At 37.4% G+C, this 24150-nt stretch overlaps 7 protein-coding genes and 1 pseudogene across 61 annotated transcripts; 6 read left to right on the top strand and 2 right to left on the bottom strand.

Moving 5' to 3' along the window:
• The first annotated feature begins 207 nt into the window (after positions 1 to 207).
• LOC104729117 (protein PIN-LIKES 7-like) lies at positions 208 to 2811 on the top strand. Its single transcript, XM_087476565.1, has 8 exons — positions 208 to 612; positions 708 to 787; positions 876 to 1000; positions 1120 to 1241; positions 1316 to 1576; positions 1676 to 1776; positions 1866 to 2104; positions 2186 to 2811. Exons 1-8 carry the CDS (start codon positions 307 to 309, stop codon positions 2308 to 2310), a joined length of 1359 nt encoding a protein of 452 aa, XP_087332691.1. The 5' UTR covers positions 208 to 306; the 3' UTR covers positions 2311 to 2811.
• A 5-nt stretch (positions 2812 to 2816) lies between these two features.
• On the top strand, positions 2817 to 4857 carry LOC104746510 (amino acid transporter AVT3A-like). Its single transcript, XM_010468011.3, has 2 exons — positions 2817 to 3985; positions 4100 to 4857. The coding sequence occupies exons 1-2, from the start codon at positions 3251 to 3253 to the stop codon at positions 4649 to 4651; spliced, it is 1287 nt and encodes a 428-aa protein (XP_010466313.2). The 5' UTR covers positions 2817 to 3250; the 3' UTR covers positions 4652 to 4857.
• A 15-nt stretch (positions 4858 to 4872) lies between these two features.
• LOC104746528 (uncharacterized) lies at positions 4873 to 5778 on the bottom strand. The gene has a single exon (XM_087476606.1). The coding sequence runs from the start codon at positions 5776 to 5778 to the stop codon at positions 5110 to 5112; it is 669 nt and encodes a 222-aa protein (XP_087332732.1). The 3' UTR covers positions 4873 to 5109.
• Positions 4873 to 8369, bottom strand: LOC104746479 (uncharacterized). 5 transcript variants are annotated; one of them, XR_015573172.1, is made up of 7 exons: positions 8144 to 8369; positions 7748 to 7844; positions 7557 to 7653; positions 7374 to 7461; positions 7140 to 7296; positions 6039 to 6696; positions 4873 to 5822 (listed from the first exon to the last, which is right to left on the bottom strand). XR_015573172.1 is itself a non-coding variant. In XM_087476611.1 (6 exons), exons 1-6 carry the CDS (start codon positions 8183 to 8185, stop codon positions 6942 to 6944), a joined length of 492 nt encoding a protein of 163 aa, XP_087332737.1. In that variant the 5' UTR covers positions 8186 to 8365; the 3' UTR covers positions 6470 to 6941. The 5 variants fall into 5 exon arrangements, 4 of the variants coding, with proteins under 4 accessions (XP_087332737.1, XP_010466286.2, XP_087332740.1 ...); XM_087476611.1 differs by lacking the exon at positions 4873 to 5822 and having other exon boundaries at positions 6470 to 6952; positions 8144 to 8365; XM_010467984.3 differs by lacking the exon at positions 4873 to 5822 and having other exon boundaries at positions 6470 to 6699; positions 8144 to 8365.
• Positions 8370 to 8565: 196 nt separating this feature from the next.
• LOC104746470 (uncharacterized) lies at positions 8566 to 9982 on the top strand. 2 transcript variants are annotated; one of them, XM_010467953.3, is made up of 2 exons: positions 8566 to 8705; positions 9103 to 9982. In XM_010467953.3, exons 1-2 carry the CDS (start codon positions 8686 to 8688, stop codon positions 9866 to 9868), a joined length of 786 nt encoding a protein of 261 aa, XP_010466255.1. In that variant the 5' UTR covers positions 8566 to 8685; the 3' UTR covers positions 9869 to 9982. The 2 variants fall into 2 exon arrangements, with proteins under 2 accessions (XP_010466255.1, XP_010466258.1); XM_010467956.3 differs by having other exon boundaries at positions 8575 to 8705; positions 9183 to 9982.
• Positions 9983 to 11017: 1035 nt separating this feature from the next.
• On the top strand, positions 11018 to 14361 carry LOC104746390 (uncharacterized). 50 transcript variants are annotated; one of them, XM_087476460.1, is made up of 13 exons: positions 11018 to 11306; positions 11503 to 11534; positions 11640 to 11778; positions 12085 to 12138; positions 12290 to 12402; positions 12480 to 12560; positions 12744 to 12798; positions 12938 to 13050; positions 13129 to 13209; positions 13358 to 13422; positions 13568 to 13648; positions 13798 to 13921; positions 14106 to 14361. In XM_087476460.1, exons 4-10 carry the CDS (start codon positions 12115 to 12117, stop codon positions 13392 to 13394), a joined length of 504 nt encoding a protein of 167 aa, XP_087332586.1. In that variant the 5' UTR covers positions 11018 to 11306; positions 11503 to 11534; positions 11640 to 11778; positions 12085 to 12114; the 3' UTR covers positions 13395 to 13422; positions 13568 to 13648; positions 13798 to 13921; positions 14106 to 14361. The 50 variants fall into 50 exon arrangements, with proteins under 50 accessions (XP_087332586.1, XP_087332583.1, XP_087332579.1 ...); XM_087476457.1 differs by having other exon boundaries at positions 13568 to 13674; XM_087476453.1 differs by having other exon boundaries at positions 13563 to 13648.
• A 121-nt stretch (positions 14362 to 14482) lies between these two features.
• Positions 14483 to 15959, top strand: LOC147949396 (F-box/FBD/LRR-repeat protein At4g26340 pseudogene; annotated as a pseudogene).
• Positions 15960 to 16237: 278 nt separating this feature from the next.
• Positions 16238 to 16753, top strand: LOC147949395 (uncharacterized). The gene has a single exon (XM_087470864.1). The coding sequence runs from the start codon at positions 16238 to 16240 to the stop codon at positions 16751 to 16753; it is 516 nt and encodes a 171-aa protein (XP_087326990.1).
• The last annotated feature ends 7397 nt before the right edge of the window (positions 16754 to 24150 follow it).

Genomic DNA, 24150 nt, shown 5'->3' with positions numbered 1-24150 from the left:
TGTGAGATACACATGTCTAAGAGAAAAATAATATAGATATGATCAAAACAATTGGAAAGAAAGATATTAGGAGAAACTAGCTATTGACGACAAGTCTTACTTTGATTCTGTCAACATTAACCTGAGACGATCCCAAAAGCTTTTCGTCCCAATGAATCTTCTAATTTTGATGTCCATTTGATTTCACATGTCCGCCACCTGAGACCAACAGTACCGAGAAGCCAACTTGTCCTTTTAATCACCTTTCTTGCATGCCTTCTCCTCCTGTTGAAAAGTTGGACTCTTCTTCTTATTACACTTCATTGTATGCCACTCCGATCCTCCACATATTTATATATATATTCCCATCAATTCTCTCTATCTACACAAACAGCCAGAATATCAAAAATTTCATCTCCATATCGTTACCTTGACTGCTTCTCTTCTTCTGCAAGAAACCAGAAAAAAAAAAAAAGAAAAAAGAAAAAGAGATTAGGGATGGGTTTCTTAGAGCTGTTGGAGGTGGCTTCAATGCCAATCGTTCAAGTTCTTCTTATTAGCGTCCTTGGCGCTTTCTTGGCAACCGATTACTGCTCTCTTCTCTCTGCTGACACCCGAAGATCCGTGAACAAGGTAACCTAACCTACATCTCTGTTTTTGTTCTTTTCTTATTACCAGTGCATTCATATATCACATCACTAGTAAACTGTAAACATTTTCCTTTGCAGCTCGTGTTCGTGGTATTCACCCCCTGCATCATGTTTGCCAACCTTGCCCAGACTGTCACATTGCAGGACATTATTTCATGGTACCCACTGCACTACGTACCAGTCTTCACTTACCGCTATGGGAAAACGTGTGGCTTTGATTTGAGCAAAATCAGTTTTAATTTGCAGGTGGTTTATGCCCATAAATGTTGGAATCACCTTTCTAGTAGGAGGCATTCTTGGATGGTTGATGGTCAAGCTGCTGAACCCCAAACCTCAACTTCATGGCCTCATAATTGCTACATGTGCCTCAGGTAACATTTAAAACCTCAAAAAATATAATCAAGGAGATCCCTCAACTCTAAGTACATATATATATATATATATATAACTCATATGATATGTATATGTGTACTCCCGTATGTACGTGTAGGCAATATGGGAAACCTTATGCTTATTCTGGTCCCTGCCATCTGTGACGAGGAAGGCAGTCCTTTTGGGAATCGGAGTGTCTGCAGATCCATTGGACTCTCCTACGCATCTTTCTCTATGGCCGTAAGTCAAACTAAATATATTCTCTTGTTAAGTTTGAATTGTTGATCGTGATTAATGATTTTTGTCAAGGGCAGCTCGGGGGTTTCTACATATGGACGTACAGTTACCAACTAGTGAGAAGTTCTGCTACGCAGTTTAAAGCTCTTGCAGCCGCTGGGATGGTTAAGTCTCCCAACAAGGACATCGACTCTGATCCCCATACTCTTCTCCTCAAGCCGCACCAAAACCAAGACCTTGAAATCCAAGGCAAACAAAAGGTGTCTACGAGGACATACATCAAGGACTTGCTCCATCAGATTCTTGAGGAACTCTTCGCACCACCCACAATTGGTGCCGTAAGTAAAAAATAAATAGAAGATAACATGATCTTTCGTTTATAATCAACCATCCACTGCTCTGAATTCTGATGATGCGTTGTTATATGTTCCATTCAGATTCTTGGCTTCGTCTTCGGAGCAACCAACTGGCTAAGGAATCTTATAATCGGGGAGAATGCCCCGCTGCGAGTCATCCAAGACTCAGTAAAGCTACTTGGGTATATATGGACGACTGATCATCTTTATAGATATGGAAATATTACATATGTAACGACTTGAGCCTAATACTAGCTAGTTGACTTGGCAGGGACGGGACAATTCCTTGCATCACACTCATACTGGGGGGAAACCTGATTCAGGGACTGCGTTCCTCAGCCGTGAAGACATCGGTGATTGTGGGAGTGATCTGTGTGCGCTATCTCATCCTTCCGGTGGTGGGAGTCGGGGTGGTCCAATTAGCAGGAAATCTAGGCTATCTTCCTCCTGACCCTCTCTTCCGATACGTTCTCATGCTTCAGTTCACACTGCCGCCCGCCATGAATATCAGTAAATTACTCGAGACATCCCCCTTCATTGTTGTTCGCTAGCTACGGAAAACCTAATAATAATTTTATATATGGATTGCAGGCACAATGACACAGCTGTTCGACGTGGCTCAAGATGAGTGCTCGGTCATCTTCTTGTGGACCTACCTGGTTGCATCCTTAGCACTGACCGTCTGGTCAACCATATTCCTCTCCATCCTCTCCTGAATCTGATTTGAAAAGAGAAAAGGAGTTTGTTGTTGGTCTTCTTCTTTCATATTGTATGGGTGTATAAAACTTTTTTTTGTTTTGTTTTTGTCAACAATATTCTTCTCATCGTACGGTATGTAGTACTGTAGTAGTATTTTGATTCATTCTCACATGTTGCCGAAATAAAACAGAAAGACAACAATTTCCACATAAATGAGCGTTTCGTGGGCTAGAAAAAAAAGGGAATGAGGTGTTCAAAGCCCGAAAGAGAGAGCCCAAATAGAACTCGATCGAGGAGAGGCGTGTTCAAGTTGGCCACAGAAACCCACCCGAGGGAGAGAGAGACGTGCGCTGCATCTTCCACGTTGCTTTGCTTCGATTGGTTCAAAGCTCTTTCAATCATTTCTGAAACTTCTACACAGATGTCCTCTCCTCCTTTCCTACCCCTTTGTTTTTTCAATTAATGTTTGTGGGCTTTTTTTTCAATAATAATACATAATTAATAGTATTCGAATTCAACAGCTCATCATTATAAATTCATAATAAGTTCGATTTTTAAAAAGGAATTTGGTTAAGCCAAAATAAACATGTGGCAGTTGATACACTAGAGGACTACTACTAAGAGTCAACAATTTCAGAGGTTTTTTGCGTAAGCAAAAATGTTTCTTAAATCGATAAACCCCAAAACAGAGCCAATGAGAGCGGCGTTGGTATCTTTCTCTTAATGATTTTTTTTATCATTTTAAAAGAGAGAAAGATAGAGAGAGAGAGATCAATTTGACCACACATCTCTCAACAACACAACACAACAAAGTAGCAAAAATATTTGAGAAATCATCGATCTCCAGGCATTAACGTGACTGTGACTCTCTCTCTCTCTCTCTCTCTCGCTCGGTTCTTCTTCGGGTTGTTCACTACTTCACTCTCCTCAATCAAAATCAGAACAGATCTCGTCGGCATGAAGTACGATCAGGATGCTGGATCGTCCTCGTTATCCCTGCCTTCGGGATCTTCCTCTCAATCGCTGGCGCCGACGGAAGACACTCCTCTTTTGGGGCCTCGAACATTGTCCTCGCAGCCTAAAACCTTCGCCAATGTCTTCATCGCCATCGTCGGCGCCGGCGTGCTCGGACTTCCTTACACCTTCAAGAAGACCGGTTGGCTGTTGGGACTCCTCACACTCCTCTTCGTCTCCTCCCTCACCTTCTTCTGTATGATGCTCCTCGTCCACACCCGCCGCAAACTCGAGGCCATCTCCGGCTTCTCCAGCATCACTTCTTTCGGAGATCTCGGCGAATCCGTCTGCGGTCCCGCCGGCCGTCTCCTCGTCGATGTTATGCTTGTCCTCTCCCAATCTGGCTTCTGCGTCAGTTACCTCATCTTCGTCGCCACCACGATGGCCAATCTCCTCAGCCACGGCACCGACCTTATCCTAGGCCTCGATCCTGCTTCCATCTACCTCTGGGGCTGCTTCCCCTTTCAGCTGGGTCTCAATTCCATCCCATCTCTCACCCATCTCGCCCCTTTGAGTATATTCGCCGATATCGTCGACGTTGCCGCCACCATCGTGGTTATGGTCCAGGATGTTTTCATCTTCATCGAACGAAGACCTCCCTTGAGAGTCTTTGGTGGCTTCTCTGTTTTCTTCTACGGCTTGGGAGTTGCTGTTTACGCTTTTGAAGGCATCGGAATGGTAAGCACCAAGGACTCCTCAGATATTATTATATCAACCAATTCCAATTCCAATTCCTCCTCTGATTTGTCTCTGCTGTGTGTGTTTTTTTTAAAACAACTTGTATGTGAACAGGTTCTGCCACTTGAGTTGGAGGCCAAATACAAAGACAAGTTCGGTAGAGCCCTGGGGCTAGCCATGGGCTTAATCTCGATCATGTACGGTGCGTTCGGGCTGCTAGGCTACATGGCTTACGGAGAGGATACCAGAGACATCATCACCACGAACCTTGGGGCAGGAGTGGTGAGCACACTGGTGCAGCTGGGCCTAGCAATCAACCTCTTCTTCACGTTTCCCCTCATGATGCACCCTGTATATGAGGTCGTGGAACGTCGCCTCTGCAGCTCCCAGTACTCCGTCTGGGTGCGCTGGGCCACTGTGCTGGTGGTCACACTCGTCGCCCTGCTCGTCCCTAATTTTGCAGACTTCTTATCTCTGGTTGGGAGCAGCGTCTGCGTGGTGCTGGGCTTTGTCTTGCCATCGCTTTTCCACTTGCAGGCTTTCAAAAACGAGCTGAGCATCACAAGAATAGTGATTGACGTTCTTGTTTTCCTCACTGGTGTTATTATAGCCATTACCGGGACTTGGACTGCCGTACACGAGATCCTGACATCCAAGGCCTCCTGATTTTTCTTCTTTTGTTTATTTTTTGTCCCGTCTAAAAAGAGAAGCATTGTTGTTACCATACCTTGAGAAAAAAAAAACAACATGCAGCATTCTTTCTTGTTATTCTGTTACTCTCCTCACTTGTGTGTATTGTTGAGTCTTTTTACCCTATTTGTATGAAAGACCACCCATGAAAGCCAATAATAAAAAAATATGCTTAGAATCAAGTTAGAATCAAGAAGTGAGTAGTGAGTGGTTTGATCATATATAAAAACAAGGCAAATCGGATATGATGGCCGAAAGAGCTCCACAGACCATCCGGCGGCCCCCAAATAAAACAAACTATGTGAGTTTTCTTTTCATAATTTTTTTAGCCTCTCCAAATCTCACACACATTCTAGGGACTTGATGATATACAAGCAGCAGTATTTGCGTCTATTTGCAGCAAATAGACTCCAAAAATAATTACAGAAGCAAAATCATTTGGACTTTGGCCGCCCCCTCTTTCTGGTCACCTGAATCATCTCTTCTTTTGCTCCTTCTCCACCAGCTGCTGATCCGTTCAGTCTATCGGTATCTAACTCCATGCCAGGCCCATCGAAATCCATGCTCTTGGAAATGGCTTGCTCTGTATTCGGCCTCTCTCTTGAGCCTGTGGGAGCCTCGCTCAAAGAGGAGTATGGAATTATGCCATGAGTGTCGTCTCCTGGAATGATGCCATGAGTGTCGTCTCCTGGTTGCAAGGAGGAGGGTAATGCGTCATCATCCTTTGAGTAGGACAAGTCAGCAGCAGCAACATGCGTCTTCATGTTGTCCCTACCGTCTTGGACAAGTCCCTGACCCTGGTTGGGAAAGGAGGCAATAAAATCTAAAGCAGTCTTAGCGGCAGCAACGGCTTTTGCAGCAGCAGCAGCTTTCTCATAAGCGGTAGCACGGGCGGCCTTTGCAGCTACAGCAGCAGCAGCAGCAGTGGATCTAGAGGCCTCAGCAATCTCCTGGGGTGTCAGATCTGGGTTACTCAAGTGCGAAGCTAAAAGAATGTTAAGATGGTAATCAACATTGGTGGAAGGATGTGGAACACCACCATTGTTATCATCAACATCTTTTGTCAGAGGCTTTTGGGGTAGCAGCATATTCACGCCTTCCATAACAAAGTGTACACATACAAAAGCTGACCAAACCTCACTCTAACCTAGAACACAAAAATGTCTACAAATTAGATCTCTTTACCAGGAGGTCAGAATCAGTATATATGTCAAGGAAAAAATCGAATTGTCTACGAGAGAGGACGACTTAAACGGAGAACAAAGAGAAGGCGACATCTATCTTAAGTGTGGGAAATAGAGAGCAAAGACACATTTCTAGAAAGCCCGATGGAGTAAGGTTTAGAGTTTGAAGAGTTGTTTACCTTGAATGCGCCTGCGAAGAAGAAGGCCAAAATTAGGGTTTTCGTTGAAATTCTGAAACTCGCAGTCTACAGGGACGTTTATGCGGTTGCCCTTTTATAAACAAACAAGTCAAAAGACACATGTAAATCTTATTATAAGGAAAAGATATAAAGAAAGAATAGAGACAGACAGAGGGAGAGATATGTAGATAAATTATCGCAAGGGCAACGCAACGCCTTTTAATTCCCGTGCGACAGAAGAGTAGGATTTTCTTCTTCGTCGCCTGCCTTCTGTTGGGATTTCCAGGTCGAAAGTGCGTGTCGTTCCTTCTTTGCCTTAAGAAATCAAACAATTTCTTTCACTTCTCTCTTTTTGTATGAATATATTTGTTAGTGTTACTCTCTCTCTACACAGTTTTTAGGATTATGGTTAGATTTCTTTAATTTTTCAATTTTTGTTAAATAGTAGTCCATTTATATTATTAACTTCCATTTATGGAGTACAGTATACAGTATACTATAAGCGAAGAGAGACAAGGCTGCAAAACCCCTCTACTCTACTGATTGCCATTGTGCAGCCATCCAGACAAAACGTCAAAGATATGTCTTTTCATTGAATCTCTGTTACTCTCGCTCAGATTGATTATTGTCACTCCCGGTTGGTTCTTCAACCTCGCCACTGCTGACAACAAAGTAGAATATAATGTAAAGAACACACACAATGCAGCCTAGCCTGCTAGCTATTCCCACACTAATTAATTCATGTCCGCCCTTCGGGTAAACATCATTCAAACGTCTATCTCACTCTTATAAAAAGTGATGCAGGAGAAAGATAGATAAATAAAAATCATCTCTTACTAAACAAGATAAAAGTAAGCAGAGGAGGGTGATAGTGATACAGGAAGCCGCCAATACAAGAGTCCATCAAACTGGACCTATAAAACGATGGACTACTCAAGAGTGGGAAAATTCCAAACGGAGTATTATAGATAGTTGTGAAGGCAATTTCAGGTTTTTATCAATCCAAGCAGCACAGTCAGTCATCAATGGCCTCAGGATTGGAGACAAACACAGGCTGAAAATGAAACTAGCCAAGAGATGAAAACCCATATAATTAATTACCTTCAGGAAGATCTCGACCAGATTTTGGGCTAGGAATGGAAGCAAGAAGAGGAATGTTGGATTCCAAAACCTTGAGGACAGCGGGAAAGAAGGATGGACTAAACAACTCCATCTTGCCAACTTCATCAATGATGAAAAGATGGGTGTCCTCTTTGACCTTGAAAATAAATGCTAAAGCAGATTAGTTAAGTGTCCTATACTGTATATCCAAATTATACCAGTCAAGGACAGAACCTGAAGCTCAGGCAATGCTATAGACTCAAAGGATGCAATGTCCACTTTATACTTGCCAACGCTAGGCCATGATGTCATGGATTCTTGACTGCCAACAGTGAGAGAACTAGGCTAATTCAAATGTGAGAGGAACCTAGAGAGTAAAAGGATGAAGGCTGAAGGAGGAGGAGGAGGAGGATGGACCTAGAAAAAGTAGAAGAAGAAGCAAGCAAACTTGTGCGGCCATCCAAGGTGACCACTTGAAAACCAACCCTTTGTCCTCCTCGTTCCCTCATCTCTTCTGGGAGTCTCAAGTTCAATGAATATCACAAAGAAGAAGAGTTGCATGATATGATAATTGGTGTTAAGAAAGAGGAGAGAAGCTTACGACTTACGAGTGTAGAAACCCTGGATCTTTAGGTTAGGGTTGGAAAGCCCCCTCATCATCATCATATCCAACACTCTCATGATCAATGTGGTTTTTCCGACTCCCTTCATTGCAAAATCAGGAAAAAAAAAAATTGAAATCCAACCAAATCGAATTTTGTATACCTAAAAACAGAGGTAAGGTTAACAGATTGTGAGATTCGGATTTTCGGAACTCTATAGCAAACCCTGGAGCTCTCTCTTGGATCATTCATTGAATTTTAACAAATGGAGCGGTGAGCGATTCTCTAAAACAACCCTAGAGAACTAAGTATAGTAGTGTTCATGGAGACATACAACATAACAGATAGATAGGATAAGTGAATTCTTATCAAAAAGAGGGTAGAAGAGAAAGAGAAGCTCACCGGAGGGCCGGTGACAAGAAGGCATTTCCCGGTGCCTGCCATTTTTTTGATGTGGTTGGTGGTCAAGCAGAAGAGTATCCAAATCCAACCATTGCTTAATTAATTTTGTGCTTAGTGAGAGACGTCAGAGCTGCTGTTTCGGTGGATCGATCTCAGTAATACTAATAGTGGAAGAACCGAAGAACTGAAACCCCCTCCTTTGCAAATTGCAACCGCTGCTACGATTGCCTAAAGTTGGGCTTTTCTTTTGCAATATGTATGGGCCTCACTAGACTATTGAGCCGTTATAATGGGCTTTTAGACTAAGAAGTTCCGGGGGATACATAGTAGTAAGTTGGGCTTTTCTTTTGCAATAGACTATTGAGCCGTTATAATGGGCTTTTAGACTAAGAAGTTCCGGGAGATACATAGTAAGTTAGGGCTATTTTATTGGGTTATGATAATTTCCCCCTTTTGTGATTGAATTTTCTCATTTTGAAGAAGAAGAAGAAGAAGAAGACCTTAATTAGGCGTGCGTCGGAGCAAAGCAGCACAGCAGGGTCATGTACGGATCAAGAGGAGGGTACGTATTCTTGCATTGGATCGCCATCTTTCTCGTTTGTTCTACTCGATTTAGTCTCCTGTTGAATACTAGTGATTGGTATTATTATCTAATCGTTAATCGACTTTTGTATTGGAAAATCTTGTGTTCGATTTCGAATTTAGAGGGTTGGTGTGTAGGAAGGAACAGTATCTCCTGTTATTATAGGATGGAACAGTATCGAAATTTAATTTAGAGGATTTAAGTCAGTTTTTCTTTTGTTCCAATAGCTCGTTTAAAGAACTGTAGAACAGATTTATTTCTTAACTGGTTGGGTTATAGAGATAACACTGGGAAGTCTAAAGGGTGGTTGGGTTATATATTAACTGGTTGAGTTGGGGGATCTTTTTCCGGGTTTCTTTTTGTTTCATAATTGAAGGGCCATGATGTTTGGGAGCGGGGGTTACGAGGTTGGATCAAAGAGACAAAGAATGATGCAATCAAATCCCTACTTGGCAGTTGGCAGCGGAGGTGCTTCCAGCTTCCCTCCTTTTGGTTATGGCTCCGGCGGTTTCCCAGTTGTTCGCCTCAGGGGTCTTCCTTTCAACTGCTCTGACATTGACATCTTCAAGTTCTTTGCCGGCCTCGACATTGTCGACGTTTTCCTCGTCAGCAAGTACGGTAAATTCTCTGGGGAGGCCTTTGTCGTCTTTGCCGGGCCGATGCAAGTTGAGATTGCTCTACAGAGGGACAGGCACAATATGGGCAGGAGATACGTGGAAGTTTTCCGCTGCTATAAGCAGGATTACTACAACGCTGTCGCTGCTGACGAGGGAGCCTATGAGTACGAGGTCCGTGTTAGCAGCCCACCTCCTCCCACCGGCCCATCCAGAGCTAAGAGGTTTACTGAGAAAGAGAACCTTGAGTACACTGAGGTTCTAAAGATGCGAGGCCTCCCTTACTCGGTGAACAAGCCTCAAATCATTGACTTTTTCAGCGGCTACAAGGTTATTGAAGGACGGGTACATGTTGTGTCTCGACCTGATGGGAAGGCCACGGGAGAGGCATTTGTAGAGTTTGAGACCGTGGAGGACGCAAGGCGGGCAATGGCTAAGGACAAAATGTCCATTGGGTCAAGGTATGTGGAGTTGTTTCCAACTACGCGTGAAGAGGCTCGAAGGGCTGAGTCCAGGTCTAGGCAATAACGCTGTCCTTCATCACTATGTATCATTATATATCGTTTGGACTTAAAATTTTGTTACCAAAATGTTTATTTATCAGTGGAATAATAGGAATGTACGACCTGTCTGAGTTCTTCAGTTTCTGCCTTGGGATCCTGATTCGTTTCCAGTTACTGTTTTCTTTCTTCACTCTTTTTAAAAGAAAATTAGTGACATTGATTCGAATAAAATATATATGTATCGTGAATTGATTCGAGCAAAAGGTGTAGGGAGCTAATATGATGGGTGAGTGAGATTGTATAACGTTCTTCGACTCATATATCCGCCTATCAAATTAGAAATCTATCGAGGCCCGTAACAATTTTGGTGACATGATTATATTCAATTTGATGCCGATCAAATTAGAAATCTAACGACATATATCATTATGACATGCGGGAAACAGACACAATCTTGATGGACTACAAAGTCACATGGACTACAATTTGATGCATACTCAGTTTGTAAGTAGGAGAATGGTAAATCTTGTCTTGGAAACTTACAGATGCAATTCACAAGGGCAAAGGGAGAACTGTAAAGCTGGAGAGATTGAAAAGGATAGGAAGGGTGTTTGATTTCAAGAGGAGGGATACTTTACGCATTCTCTTTGTGGAACTGGCTCTCACATGTGAGACAGAAATAGTAGCTTGTGCCAAGATTTGAGATTTTGCAAGCAGTACAAAACATTGAAGTCGTTACCGCTAGGTTCTTTATTGTTGCACCAAAAGAGAGGGACAACAGGGAGCTTACATATAAGACCGTGTTTGTGAGAATCAAGCATACATTGGACTTGCTGATCAGCGCTGGGGAAGTCACGGGAGATATCGAACCAGAGAAAGCCATCGTCATCAGAATTAACCGACTAAATTCATGGCTTCCCATCAATCACAAAAACGATGTGAATAAATGACCTTAATTGGATTTGAATAGCTAAAAAGAAAACTTTCTAACGTTCTCAGTTAAAAAAGTTTATATAGCCTTCCTTAAGTACAGTAGATGTAAATGTTGAAAGCAGCCCATAAAAAAGACACAAAAGGCCTTACCATTATTTTATATGAGCTGAAGAAGAAAAACCAATGGGCTCTCTTGAATCGTCTATACAAAGTCGGTCGGTTAGTTTAACCCTAATTAATTACGTTAGTGAATTTCCATAATTCCTAATCCTAAAACAAAATAAAAAAAAAGGAAAAGTTTCATCAGCCTCTTTGAGTGACGCTCCCAAAGCTAAAATTGTCGCTCCCAAAAAAAAACAACAACAAACACAAATTATCTCTCTCTCGTCTCTTCTCTCTCGTTCGTCTTCCTTGTCTACAGTCAGCCATCTCCAATCGGGTTATAATCCTTCTCTCTCTTATTTGTTTGTCGGGGGGTTCTTTTAGGGTTTCGTCATCCATTCTCTTCTTGTCATCCTTGTCATTCTACAGTAAGCTCTTACTTCTATTTTTATGTTTGTTCTTACCGTTTGATAAATTTAATTGGTAGTATTCTTATGCTCTGAATCGAATTATTATTGTTCACCGAAATCCGGAACTTGGGCTCTGTGTTATTTTTACGAACTTGCCTCCTCAAAACTTTTGCATCTCACTCACTTTGTTTTGTCCTTTATATTCTCTGTGCAGGTCTTCTCTCTGCTACGTGACAGTCCTCAGAGGTATGGTTAAGATTTTTTAAAACGTTTTAGCATCATGTTTTGGTTTCTTATAACATAATTATTATTCAGCACCGCTTGGTTATGAGTGATCTTTTCTTGTTACAGGTGCATCCGTATTATATGTAGCTAGCTACTGGGAACAAGAACTCTAAACGAGAAGCTATCATGGTTCCTGGACGAGGGAGGTGAAGGCAGAATTCAAATTGTTGAAGCTTTTTGCCATCTATGTTCTACCATTACATAGGTAACTCCCATTATATCGTTTTCTTTATGTTGTGTTTTCATTTACCCATATTATAACGGATTGCTCTCTGTTCATGTTTTGCTTTTGCTCTCTTTCTCTCTCTCTCTCTCTCTCTCTTTATTCACGACTCTTCAGCTCTTCATATTTGGGTCTGTTTTTGTAAGCTCTTAATTCTTCTTTCAATGTATCTTAGGAGTTCTCACCGTTTGATAAATTAATTGGTTATCTCACTCTTATGTCCTGAAGCTAATGTTAAAATTTTTGTGCCTATCACTCACTGTTTGGTCCTTTAAATTCTTGATGCAGGTATATCGTTAGAATTCATCCCTATGGCTTATGGTAGCTTCAAGAATTGCGATGGTAAGTGGTAAGAAGGTTATTGTACTGCTGCTTGAAAATCCTCAGGTCTAGTTAAATTGTTATTTTAAGCACCATGTTTACAGATCTTAGTAGCTATTATTTTGATTTTGTTGTTATGATTTGATCTTGTTTCTCACTCTTTTTCTTACAGAAAAGTTTCAAGGAAGGAGAATATGATGGGATATTTTTTTGCTCTCTAGACAACAAACACAAATTGTGGAAGCTTCAGGAGTTATTGGCAAGCATGCCAATGTCGATTCTCAGGTATGGTTTGTTTTCAGTTTTTTTAAACATCACGTTCTAGTTGTTTTCATGATTGATCTTATCTCAGTATTTTGCAGGATCTTACTGTTTTCGTTTGCAATGGGACCTGTGATAGCATATCACACGAAGATGCACACTCAAGTTTCGTCTCTTCTGTGGTATTTGATCTTCTACTGCAAGTGCTTCTTTTAGGTTTCTTCTGAGTTATCACCGTTTGATAAATTAATTGGTATCTCAGTCTAATGTCCTGAAAATGTTAAAAGTTTGTGCTTATTATAAAGACAGGAGTACAGTCTTTATACTTATCACTCATTGTTTGGTCCTTTAAATTCTTGATGCAGGTATATCGTTGAGAACTCATCCCTCTGGCTTATGGTAGCTTCAAGAATTGCGATGGTAAGTGGTAAGAAGGTTAATGTACTGCTACTTGACAATCCTCATGTATTGTTAAATTCTTAATGTTTTAGCACCATGTTTCCAGATCTTAGTAGCTATTCTGATGATTTGATCTTGTTTCTCACTCTTTTTCTTACAGAAAAGCTTGAAGGAAGGAGAATATGATGGGTTCTTTTTTTGCGCTCTAGACAACAAACACAAATTGTGGAAGCTTCAGGAGTTGCTGGCAAGCATGTCAATGTCGATTCTCAGGTATGGTTTATTTTCAGTTTTTTTTTTAAATCACGTTCTAGTTGTTTTCATGATTGATCTTATCTCAGTATTTTGCAGGATCTTACTGTTTTCGTTTGCAATGGGACCTGTGATAGCACATCACACGAAAATGCACACTCAAGTTTCGTCTCTTCTGTGGTATTTGATCTTCTACTGTAATTCTTGTAGGTTTCTTCTGAGTTCTCACCGTTTGATAAATCAATTAGTATCGCAGTCTTATGTCCTGAAGCTAATGTTAAAATTTTGTGCTTATCACACACTTTGGTCCTTTAAATTCTTGATGCAGGTATATCGTTAGAATTTATCCCTCTGGCTTATGGTAGCTTCATGGTAGCTTCAAGAATTGCGATGGTAAGTGGTAAGATGGTTATTGTACTGCTACTTGACAATCCTTAGGTATAGTTAAATTTTTAATGTTTTAGCACCATGTTTTACAGATCTTAGTAGCTATTATGATGATTTGATCTTGTTTCTCACACTTTTTCTAATAGAAAAGCTTGAAAGAAGGAGAATATGATGGGATCTTTTTTGCTCTCTAGACAACAAAGAAAAATTGTGGAAGCTTCATAAATTGCTGGTAAGCACGTCAATGTTGATTCTCAGGTATGGTTTTAGTGTTTCAATATCATGTTCTTGTTTTTTCACAATATCCCTTACCTCAGATTTTGCATATCCCCTTGGTTATGATTGATCTTATGCTTTTTGTATTTTCTTTCTCTCTTTCAGAAAAAGCTTGAAGGAATGATATTATGATGAGTTCTTTTTCTGCTCTCTCAACAACTAAAACAGACAGATCGTGAAGCTTCCAGAATTGCTGGTAAACCAAACCAAAGAGCTATCTTCTTCTATGGTAAGACGAGACTCTTTTACCCTACTTTTTGATTAGTATTTTGTTTGTTTGGGATTTGATTCTCTCTCTCTCTATCTCTCTGTTTCGTTGGGGATTTACCTAATTGGTATCATCATCAACTGTTCCGTTCTGTTCGTCTTCTAATTAAATTTCCTCTCTGACGGCTCTATTTATATTATTGCAGGATTCGGATTGTTTTTTTTTGTGTTTCCTACGGGACTTGTCGAGAGCAGCAGCACATCGTCCACGCACAGACTCACTCACTAGGGTTTCGTTTCTTCAGTGGTATTGTATCATTCTACAGTAAGCTCTTACTTTTATTTTTATGTTTGTTCTTACCGTTTGACAAATTTAATTGGTAGTGTCTCACTCTTTATCTTATGCCCTGAATCAAATTGTTATTGTTAATTTTTCTTTATCAAGAAAAATTGTTATTGTTACTTTTAGTTTTTATTTTTCTTTTTCTTTTCTTCGTTTTTCCTTTTTTGTCCAATTGTGTTTATATATGTATATATACAGACCTGGCCTCGATTGATTTACTAAACGATCAATTCAACAGAAAGCTAGAGAAACAAGCAACTTGAGATTATTTCCCATCTCTTTGTCTCTCTCTCAAGGGCTCATCTCTTTCTTCCTCTTATTATTATCTTTTCATATTTGGTGTTGCGGCTTAATACGAAGATGGACATGATCAGTGAATGTTCAGATGATTTGATCTTTAGAATACTGTCGCTTGTTCCAACAACAGACGTCCTGGCCATGTGTTCTGTGTCGACGAGATGGCGGTCTCTTTGGAATTTAGTGTCAGGGCTTGAGTTTGATGACAGAAATCATGAGAATGACTATAAGCGCTTCACACAGTTCGTTTACAACACTTTGCTGTTGAACAAGGCCCCTGTTCTAGAGAAGTTGCATCTCAACCTTGGTCCTAAGTGTCACGCCGTAGATGTAGGGATATGGATTGATACAGCGGTTTCTCACCACCTGCGTGACCTCGTAGTCGATATCAGGCCAGGCTCAGGGTCAGTCAATTTGCCGAGTAGCCTATTCACATGTCAAACACTAGAGACCCTGGCGCTTGTACGGTGCCTTGTTTCAGATGTTCCTTGTTGTCTCCCGTCCCTGGGGATGCTGAGCCTTAAGGATGTGATCTACGCATCTCTTCCTAAGCTTTTATCCGGTTGTCCTAATCTCGAATTACTTAAAGTGATGGTGGAAGAAGAAGACCAGAGAGTCGAGGACATCACTGTCGAGGTGCCTTGTTTACGGCTACTGGAGTTGTGGGACGCAAGAAACGGAAGTAAGGGTGGTGTGCAAGTGATAGAAGCCCCTCGTCTGGAGTACCTTAAGATTGTCGATGACGCTGTTTACGACTCACGTAGAATACAGAATATGCCTAGTTTGATGGCTGCACATGTTGACATCACTCAAGGAGTTACCCATAGGTTTCTGAGATCCCTTGCTTCTACCCGCCGCCTTTACCTATGTGTATCACTGCTTTCGGAGGTTCCTAGTATGATCATCCACTTCCATCGGCTTGTTCACCTCGAGCTAAATACATGTGCGCAAGGTTGGTGGGAGCTTCTCACACAAATGCTCCAGAGTTCCCCAAAACTAGCATCACTCAAACTCACGGACAAACATGAGCTTGAAATCCCTAGTGAAGAAACCCCGGATTGCTGGAAGCGGCCGAGTTCTGTTCCCAAAAGTCTTGAAACCTTTGCTTGGAGCGGTTACAAAGGAAGACGAGGAGATATAGAGGTGGCTACGTTTGTCATAAAGAATGCTACTCGTTTGAAGACAGCCACTTTCTCTCCGGAATGCATCGGTCTTGAAGCCAAAGATAGGATGCTCAAGGACTTGGTGTCTGTATCTAGGCTTTCATCAGTTTCGTGTCAACTTCTCTTTGACTGAAAATTTTAGGCGAAGGAAAGGATAATCTTCAATGTTTATTATATATATATATATATATATTTTTTTTTTGTTGCTATGGACATGAGGATTGAGGAGAAGAAGAAGAACGGAGGCAACAAAGGCCGCCAATAGGAAGATGCATGAAGGTTTTTGGTATATTATATGATTATAGTATGGTTTAACTCTTGTCTGTTCAATTTGTAAAATCCTTTTTATTTACTGAGATGATATAAAAAAGGAAAAAAATATGTTTTATAAAAAGAAAAATTTAAGCAAAAAGAAAATAATCGAACAAGTTCTTATGGTATCAGTGGATGAGGATGAGGCGAAAATAATCGAACAAGTTATTATGGTTTAGCAGAGGATGAGGCGAAAGCCTGGGCCTTGGCTCAAGTGGATGATATGGCATGTATCCCGGAGATTTTTGGAGTGATAGGTCATTGCGTTAGTGGGGGTTTAGGAATCCCTAGATCTCCATCGAGCTATATGTGTTTTGTAGATGGCTCTTGGAAAGCAACAGATCGTTTTGCGGGAAGAGGATGGTTTTGTACTTCGCCCTTAGGTGATGCCCCTACTAAGGGTGCTGCTAACCATCGCCGTAGTCTATCTCCTCTTCACGCTGAGGTTGAGGCCCTTATTTGGGCTATGCGCTGTATGATTGGAGCGGATAATCAATCAGTTGTTTTCCTCACCGACTGCTCCGATTTAGTGAAGATGGTGTCTTCACCCTCTGAGTGGCCAGCTTTCACACCGTATTTGGAGGACATACAGATGGATAAGGAGGAGTTTGCCTCTTTCTCCTTGGTTTACGTCCCTCGCTCCCAGAATGGTAACGCGGATAACCTTGCACGGCGTGCTCGTACTTCACCGCATCCAATTACCTTTATTAACGATTTTCCTTCACATTGGCTTGTTTGAGCCAATCTTGTATTTGTTGTCAAAAAAAAAAAAAAAAAAAGTTATTATGGTATCTATGCCTCGTCGTCTTTGTTGTAATCATCAGTCACAACTCACAACCATTCTTCGGGCTGTAACACGGTTTTGTGTGTTTATTTTCCTAGCTTATTAGTTCATAGAAAGAATTACTCTAATATTTATCCAAAATTAGTTTATTTCTCTTATCTAACAATTTTCTAAAAATTATTCAAATTTTTAGTATTTTGGGTGTAATTACAATTTACCCACTGATTTTAGTTTTCGATTTTGATTAAAAAAAAAATACACATCAGCAAATTAAAATACACATCATTTTTTATTTTCCACGTCACAATCCGGAAAAAAAAACTTAACGGCTGAGTTATAATATTTATGGGAAGACGAAAGGTCTCGTCGATTCATATGACGGCTAAGTTATAATGTTTTGTAGCTGAGTTATCACAAAAAATAATCTGAAAGCAAACAGTTGATTTATATTACTTCACTTGACGGCTGAGTTATAGTATTTACGGGAAAATGAAAAGTCTCCTGATTCATATGGCGACTGCGTTATAATGCTTTATAGCTGAGTTATCACAAGGAATAATCTGAAAGCAGAAAACGAAAGGTCTCGTCGATTAATATGACGGCTGAGTTATAATGCTTGACGCCTGAGTTATTGCACAAAATAAAACAAATGTATTACAATAATACTGCATCAGACAAGTTTTCACATTGTGTCCAACTTGTTTACATCGAGAGCATGCATTTAGCTCATGGCTAAACGCGTCCAATCCGTATTCTTGAAGAACAAGCTCCACAAGCTTGTCGTGTGTTGTGCCTCCATCTATCTGCACAACTATACACCCTCTATCGTTGGTGTTAAATACACATCTCTGTTTCTTTACCCAATTACCAGAAACAACTAGTACCGAAACTGGATCCATGAAAGAAAATAAAAAACAATGTGAAGAAGAAGTAGAAGAAGAAGGTGAAAAAGAAGGTAAAAACCATGTAAGAACAAGAGTCGAAGGAACGACATTTCAAATTTCCGGAGAAGAAAGATGAAGACATGGAATGCTGACATGGATGATGCGTCTGATGTGGCAAGTTAGCCATCAAACAAATTACAACTCAGCCATCAAACAAATTATAACTCAGTCACAACATGAATAACATTAAAGTAATTAAAAAACAAAAAATGGCAGCCAAATTCAGCCGCTTCATCAACTGAAAATATGTAACTCAGCATAACTGAATAATATTCGAGTAATTTTTTTTTGCTACTAAGTCAGCCGTGAAATAGCCGAGTTGTACGATAAGTCAGCCTATCACGGCTGAGTTATGGTTAAAGTTAAAAACTATAACTCAGCCGTAACTACATCTCATAAGTCAGCCATTTTTCATAACTCAGCCACCCGGAAAAAGTTAATTCAGCTGTGTAGTAGTGATAACTCAGCCAAAATTTTGACAACTCAACCATTGGGTGAAAACTCAGCCGTAAGGACGGCTGAGTTAGAGCATAACTCAGCCGTAACGCTTGGCTGAGTTATGCTCTAAGTCAGCCGTCCGCTCTTACTCAAATGTTTTTTCCATAAATCAGCCGCAACATACCTATAACTCAGCCGTCATTACCTCTGTAACGCGTTACGGCTGAGTTATTTAATACACGTCAGCGATTTCTAACGTGGCATCTGACGTGGCAATGACATTTTTATAATTACATTTTTTCGGTAACATAAAACAAGGGCACGCTGGGTATTTTCAAAATACCCAAAATATTCTAGTAATAAAATCATTTTTTGTAGATTCTGGTAATATTACGTAAATTGTATAACATCTAAGTAAATCTCCCTTAGTTCATATCAATTTATTTTCCTAGCTTATTAGTTCTAGGTGATGAATCAATAATTAATATGAAGAATAACCAAAAATGAAGATCAGATAATGAATCCTAAATATAATCAATTCAATAAACTATGAAATCCCTAATGAAAAACTCTAAACCTAACTATTAAAATACTCAGACATAATTAATGAAAAACAAAACATCTTCTGAATAAATTGCATAAGAAAGAGAATACAGAAGTGAGGAAATTCTGAATCTTATCTGAAAGACTCTTGACTCTTATCTCCAAAAGCTCTATAAAACTCTCTCAGGGTTTTGCAAAAATCAAGCTCAAGGGTTTCTAAGACCAAAGAATCATATATATATATATATATATATATATATATACTAGCAATTGATCCGCGCTATGCGCGGGAGTTAGATGAAGGTATTTCGGATTTTTTTTGTGTATATTATTTTTTGGTTATGTAAATTCATTTTTATGTCAGTTTTTGTATTTGATTTGGGTGCTTATGTTGTTTGTTGCATATTTTTTTAAAAAAAATAGGTTTGGCAGTAAGTATAATTTAGTGTGATTTACTTTTCAAAATTTGAGATCATCTTCTGTGTTTTTTAAATAATTATGATGAGAAGTTAACATTGTGTACTTAAAGTTGTTATTTTGTTGTAGTTGTTAGTTGTGATTAATGTATTATTATTTGTCATTGTCTAGTATTTGGCCCGTGCTTAGTGCAGGAGTTTGATTAGGGTGTGATATGTGTTTTTAGTGGATATTTATAAAGTGTTTTTGTTATTTTCTCTTTATATCTTGGTTGCTATTTTTTGGTGGTTTTGTTTTTTCTTGAAAAATGGTCATTTTGGCTTTCTTGCTTATTTTTCTTGCATTAAGTACAATCTACTGTGTAGTTTTACATTTTTATTTTATATTAGTTATGTTTATTTTAAAATTTGGTTTTGTTTTTCAGTTATTTAAATTGCATATTTGTAGATTATGATGTAGAAGTTCATTTCTGGATGTAATTGTTTTTTTGCATTGTTTTTTTTTCTTGTTATCCGTTTTTGTTTTTGTGATTGTGTTACAAAATTTGTAAGTTAGTAATATTTTATAAGGTTTTTAATTTACTTACATTCGGATATATATATATATATTTTTTTTTTCTTACATCGATTGGGCCCAAATATCCGTTTAAATCTTTAAAGGTAGTGGTGTTTTGGGTCTAGATAGGGTTTTATTGATTTGAGGATGTATTTGTCTTTTTGGGAAATAACCCGTATCTTGTAGTTGTGTTTTTCATCTTTGCCGTATATCGTTTGTTGGACGAAATGGTGTGTATCAATATTTCGATCTAAAGGATAGTAGTAGGCTTGTAGATCTTATTTTGATGGGCGTTCTTCTTTTTAAAGCATTCATTGTGTCGATATAGAAAACTTTAATTTTTTGATGCCTTTGGGAAGATTTTGTCTTGGCTTCGCATCAGTGGTGGATAATTGGTGCTCCCCTAGTTAGTTTGTTGATCGTCTGTGTTAATTGGTTAGTTGTATTTAGGATTGTTTTGTTTATTGTTTATTTTTTATTTAAATTTGGTTTTTCTTTTTATTCTGGGGTTCGTTGGTTTGGTTTGTTTGTTATTTATTAGTGTTTTTCAGTTTTAAATGGTTATTTTTTGGATTAAGTATAATCTATTGAATAGTTTGGTTTTAAATTTCTCTGAGATTGGGTTTGTTTAGAAAAATCGGTTGTGTTTAGGTTTAGTCTTATTTGAAAATTTTTGTTTGTATAGTATAAGTTGATGTGTGGCTGTAGACGTTAATGCTGTATATTTTAATATTTTGTCATACGTTTTTTGGATTTTTATTGCATTATCCGATAAGTTGTTGTAATCTGTCGTAAGTTTATTTTGGTTTGGCATTTAATTAATTGTGTGAGGATTGTTTGTGAATGATTTTAGTGATTGTGTTATTTGGATATGGTTTTAAATGCAATTTCTATCGGTTGGGATAAGGGTTGGATTTATATATATATATATATCTTAATTGTTTATTTTATTTTAGAATTTTTCTAATTGATTCGTTAAATATATATCATTTCAGTACATAATATAGTTGTTACTGTAACAATAAATGAAAAAATGGGCACTACACTACACTATACTACACAATGTTTTAGAGACCATGATATTGTAATGATTTCACTGGAGTAATGTTTGTTATAATTATACATAGTAAGTGAGTGAGTGAGTGAGAGTTGGTGTATTTATAATTTATTATTGAGTAAGATTTGGGTGGATACGGTGGTAATTATGTTTGATAACGATTTAGCTCTTATTCCTTGCAAGCCTTAAACTCTTGGGCTCTATTGGGGCAAAACTAAAATTAAACAAAGTGGTAAAGGATTAATAATGATAGAAAATAGCACCTAGCTTGAAATAGATTGTTTTCTTCTTTATCTTAGATCTCGTTCGGAACTGTTAACAGACAACTAATGTTTCCGACTACAGAACAGTATGTCAGTATCAAACTTCCAACTCTTATTTGGACGCTCCTATTACGTTTTCAATAATCCATTGTATAGATCGTGATTCCCTCAGGATTTGACGTGTTTTTGGCTGCTTTCGTCTTTGCTTCCAGTCCCTAGAGGGAATTGGTGAATTGAAGTGCTGCATATTATATATATTAATGTGATGTGTTCCTTTGAGTGTCAAATTTATTAATCGAGACGTTGAAGTTAACTGTAACTCTAGCAGTCAGTAGCTTAAATAAATAATAATACTTAAATCCATGCATTAAACCGGTCAGATATATTAGGATTATGTAAGTTAACCAATTTGTTTGGTTTAGCATTATAAAATTAATTAAAACTGTGATTTCAAAAAGTTCACATCGTTCAGAAATGTTTCAGGTGGCGCGGCTCCGGCGACTCCGTCAACATCTTTTATGTTTCCCAATTCATGCAGATGACCGCTTATCTTTCTTCTCCGGAGCTCAAAGATCTTCAAGCCTCTCGCATATCTCGATCTCAAAGGAGGCAAAGGGTACTCACACATCTAGCTAATTTCACATTTGCTTCTCTACTGAAATCGGATCCGGTCTTGAAACCAGTGATTGTAGTGTTTTCTGATTCAAAAAATCTTTAATTTGAAAAGTTTGGTAATTGTAGAATGAGTGGGTTCCATGAGGTTGAGCTCAAAATTCGTGACTATGAATTGGATATGTTTGGTGTTGTGAACAATGTTGTTTATGCAAACTACTGCCAAGACAGTTAGTTTTAATGTTGAATCTAATTTACATTTTTTATTTAATTTTGAATATAAAAGTTTAATGAAAATACCAAGAGTGTTTTTTTTAGAGTTAGATGGATTACATAGTGAGTTTTTGGATTTGACTTTGCGACCAACAATTGTGTTTTTTAAATCGTATATTTTGGATATTTTCTGAAAAGTCGTGATGGATCATTAAAACGGTTATTTATGAAAAGGTACAACTGTTCAGTGTAGAGTTGTGATTATTGGAACATTCGTATCTTTTGAAATATATATATATATATATATGTCTCTTTGAACTGTTTTCATTTTTTTGCCATGACACAAAATCAACTAAAATTTCAATCTCAACGGTTTATACATTTTCTAAATTATTTTCTGGCATTCATTCTTTAAAAGTCAAATTCTTCTAAATATTGATTTAACAAAAGATTTTTGGAATGATGAATATAATAGCAATCCAAATAAATGTCACCAAAAGTTGTGTTTTTTCAATCGTACCTTTTGGATAATTTCCAAAAAAAAATATGTAAAAAAAAATAAATTGTGTGTTTTACAGAAAGTTGCAATTGTTCATTGTAACGGTATTTTGTAAAGTTGCAACTGTTCATTGTAGAGTTGTGTTTAATATTCGTATCTTTTAAAATCTATATATATTTGTCTGTTTGAACTGTTTTCGTTTTTTACTATGACACAAAATAATATAAACTTTCAATCTCTAAATGGTTTTTACAGCTTTCTAAATTATTCTCTAGCATTCTTTTTTAAAAAAGTAAAGAAATTACTCCAATTTTTAATTTAACAAAAGATTTTTAGAATGATGAATCTAATTTACAACTTTTAGTTAATTTTAAATAGAAAAATTTAATGAAAATACCTGGAGTTTTTTTCCAAGAGTTAGATGGATTATATAGTGCATTTTTTAATTTGACTTTTCGATATGGTAATAAAGATGCTTTCTATTTAAAAGCAGTTTATATGGGTTATTAAGTATAAATATAATCAAATGCAGACACAACCGTTGCGATTTTTCGTAACACCTTTTCGTAAAATTTTTGTTTTTATTTGTTTTTTTGAAAGAAAAAAATTGAAACATTTATATCTGTTCATTGTAGAGTTGTGTCTTTTCATTATATTTTATTTATAATTTTTTCATCACAACTTCTCATTCTAATAGGATTGTCTATTTAAATAGTCATGTCTTTTGAACTCTCTTTATATTTGTCTCTTCATTAGTAACTAACAAGTTCGTTGAAATAAATTTTTTATTTTATGTTGAATCTAAATAATTGAAAAAACTCAAACAGTTGTATATGTTCATTGTAGAGTTGTGTCTTTTCACTATATTTTATTCATATTTTTTCATCACAACTTTTCGTTCTAATAGGTATGACTATTTAAATAGTCATGTCTTTTGAACTTTCTATATTTGTCTCTTCATCAATAACTAACAAATTATTAATTGTTAAAGCAAATTTTCTGTTTTATGTTGAATCTATGTAATTTGGATATTAATATCTAATATGTAATATCTAATATCTAATATAATCTAAATAAAATTTTAGAAATGATTATAGCAATATAGAAATTTAATAAAACTTAATATAGAATTTACAGTTGCGTCTATTTATCGTAATTTTCTTTAAAAACTAATTTTATTTATTTTATTTATTTTTAAAAGTTATGTATTTTAATTTTAATTTATCGTTGATATAGTTTCACTCACTATTAAATATATTTTTAATTATAATTATTTAATAGAAAATTATATTTACTCATTACAACCATTAGTTCAATATTCTCAATTAGGATCACTTTGTCATAATGATTTTTTTTAATTGTAACTCTTTACCATAATTCTTCATAAAATATCTCATACTTTAAACAATGTTTTTTGCAAAGTTGTGTCTATTATACATAATATTTTTTGTTATAAGTTTTCATTTTGATGGTTGTGTTTTTAGTAATAGTTTATGTTTAATGTTTATGTATTCAAATTATTTTATTACATTCAAATGATTTTATAATGTATAATTTAAATTTTAAATTTTAATTACTTTTTTTCTAAAATATTTTTTCCGCGACATCACGGAAAGTCTGAGTCCTAGTAGAAATAATATCAGACAATGAAATTGATAGTTTTTAATTTATATTATGTAGAAGTATTAATATGGATGAGTATTTTTTTATTATTATAAGGAGATTTATTAGATATGTTGATTAATTCCAAAGTATTATGCTTGACATTGATACGTTAAACGTTAAAATTTTTAGTGGTGTTTTACAACTTT

This window comes from Camelina sativa, chromosome 2 (assembly GCF_030686135.1).
Source record: "Camelina sativa cultivar CO46 ecotype springtype chromosome 2, ASM3068613v1".
Classification (NCBI taxonomy): Eukaryota; Viridiplantae; Streptophyta; class Magnoliopsida; order Brassicales; family Brassicaceae; genus Camelina; species Camelina sativa.
This window is presented reverse-complemented; position numbering and strand designations above follow the sequence as displayed.

Coding starts and splice junctions, on each gene's coding strand:
- LOC104746528 (XM_087476606.1), bottom strand. CDS start 5,778: ATGGAAGGCGTGAATATGCTGCTACCCCAAAAGCCTCTGACAAAAGAT.
- LOC104746390 (XM_010467862.3), top strand. CDS start 12,115: ATGGTAGCTTCAAGAATTGCGATGGTAAGTGGTAAGAAGGTTATTGTA. Junction 13,051..13,128: donor ATGTCAATGTCGATTCTCAG/GTATGGTTTATT, acceptor AGTATTTTGCAG/GATCTTACTGTTTTCGTTTG. Junction 13,236..13,357: donor GATCTTCTACTGTAATTCTT/GTAGGTTTCTTC, acceptor TTCTTGATGCAG/GTATATCGTTAGAATTTATC.
- LOC104746479 (XM_010467984.3), bottom strand. CDS start 8,185: ATGGCAGGCACCGGGAAATGCCTTCTTGTCACCGGCCCTCCG. Junction 7,654..7,747: donor GATCCAGGGTTTCTACACTC/GTAAGTCGTAAG, acceptor TGAGACTCCCAG/AAGAGATGAGGGAACGAGGA. Junction 6,700..7,139: donor TGGTCGAGATCTTCCTGAAG/GTAATTAATTAT, acceptor CTTTGTTGTCAG/CAGTGGCGAGGTTGAAGAAC.
- LOC104746470 (XM_010467953.3), top strand. CDS start 8,686: ATGTACGGATCAAGAGGAGG. Junction 8,706..9,102: donor ATGTACGGATCAAGAGGAGG/GTACGTATTCTT, acceptor TCATAATTGAAG/GGCCATGATGTTTGGGAGCG.
- LOC147949395 (XM_087470864.1), top strand. CDS start 16,238: ATGGCATGTATCCCGGAGATTTTTGGAGTGATAGGTCATTGCGTTAGT.
- LOC104746510 (XM_010468011.3), top strand. CDS start 3,251: ATGAAGTACGATCAGGATGCTGGATCGTCCTCGTTATCCCTGCCTTCG. Junction 3,986..4,099: donor CTTTTGAAGGCATCGGAATG/GTAAGCACCAAG, acceptor GTATGTGAACAG/GTTCTGCCACTTGAGTTGGA.
- LOC104729117 (XM_087476565.1), top strand. CDS start 307: ATGCCACTCCGATCCTCCACATATTTATATATATATTCCCATCAATTC. Junction 1,242..1,315: donor ACGCATCTTTCTCTATGGCC/GTAAGTCAAACT, acceptor TGTCAAGGGCAG/CTCGGGGGTTTCTACATATG. Junction 1,777..1,865: donor GACTCAGTAAAGCTACTTGG/GTATATATGGAC, acceptor TTGACTTGGCAG/GGACGGGACAATTCCTTGCA.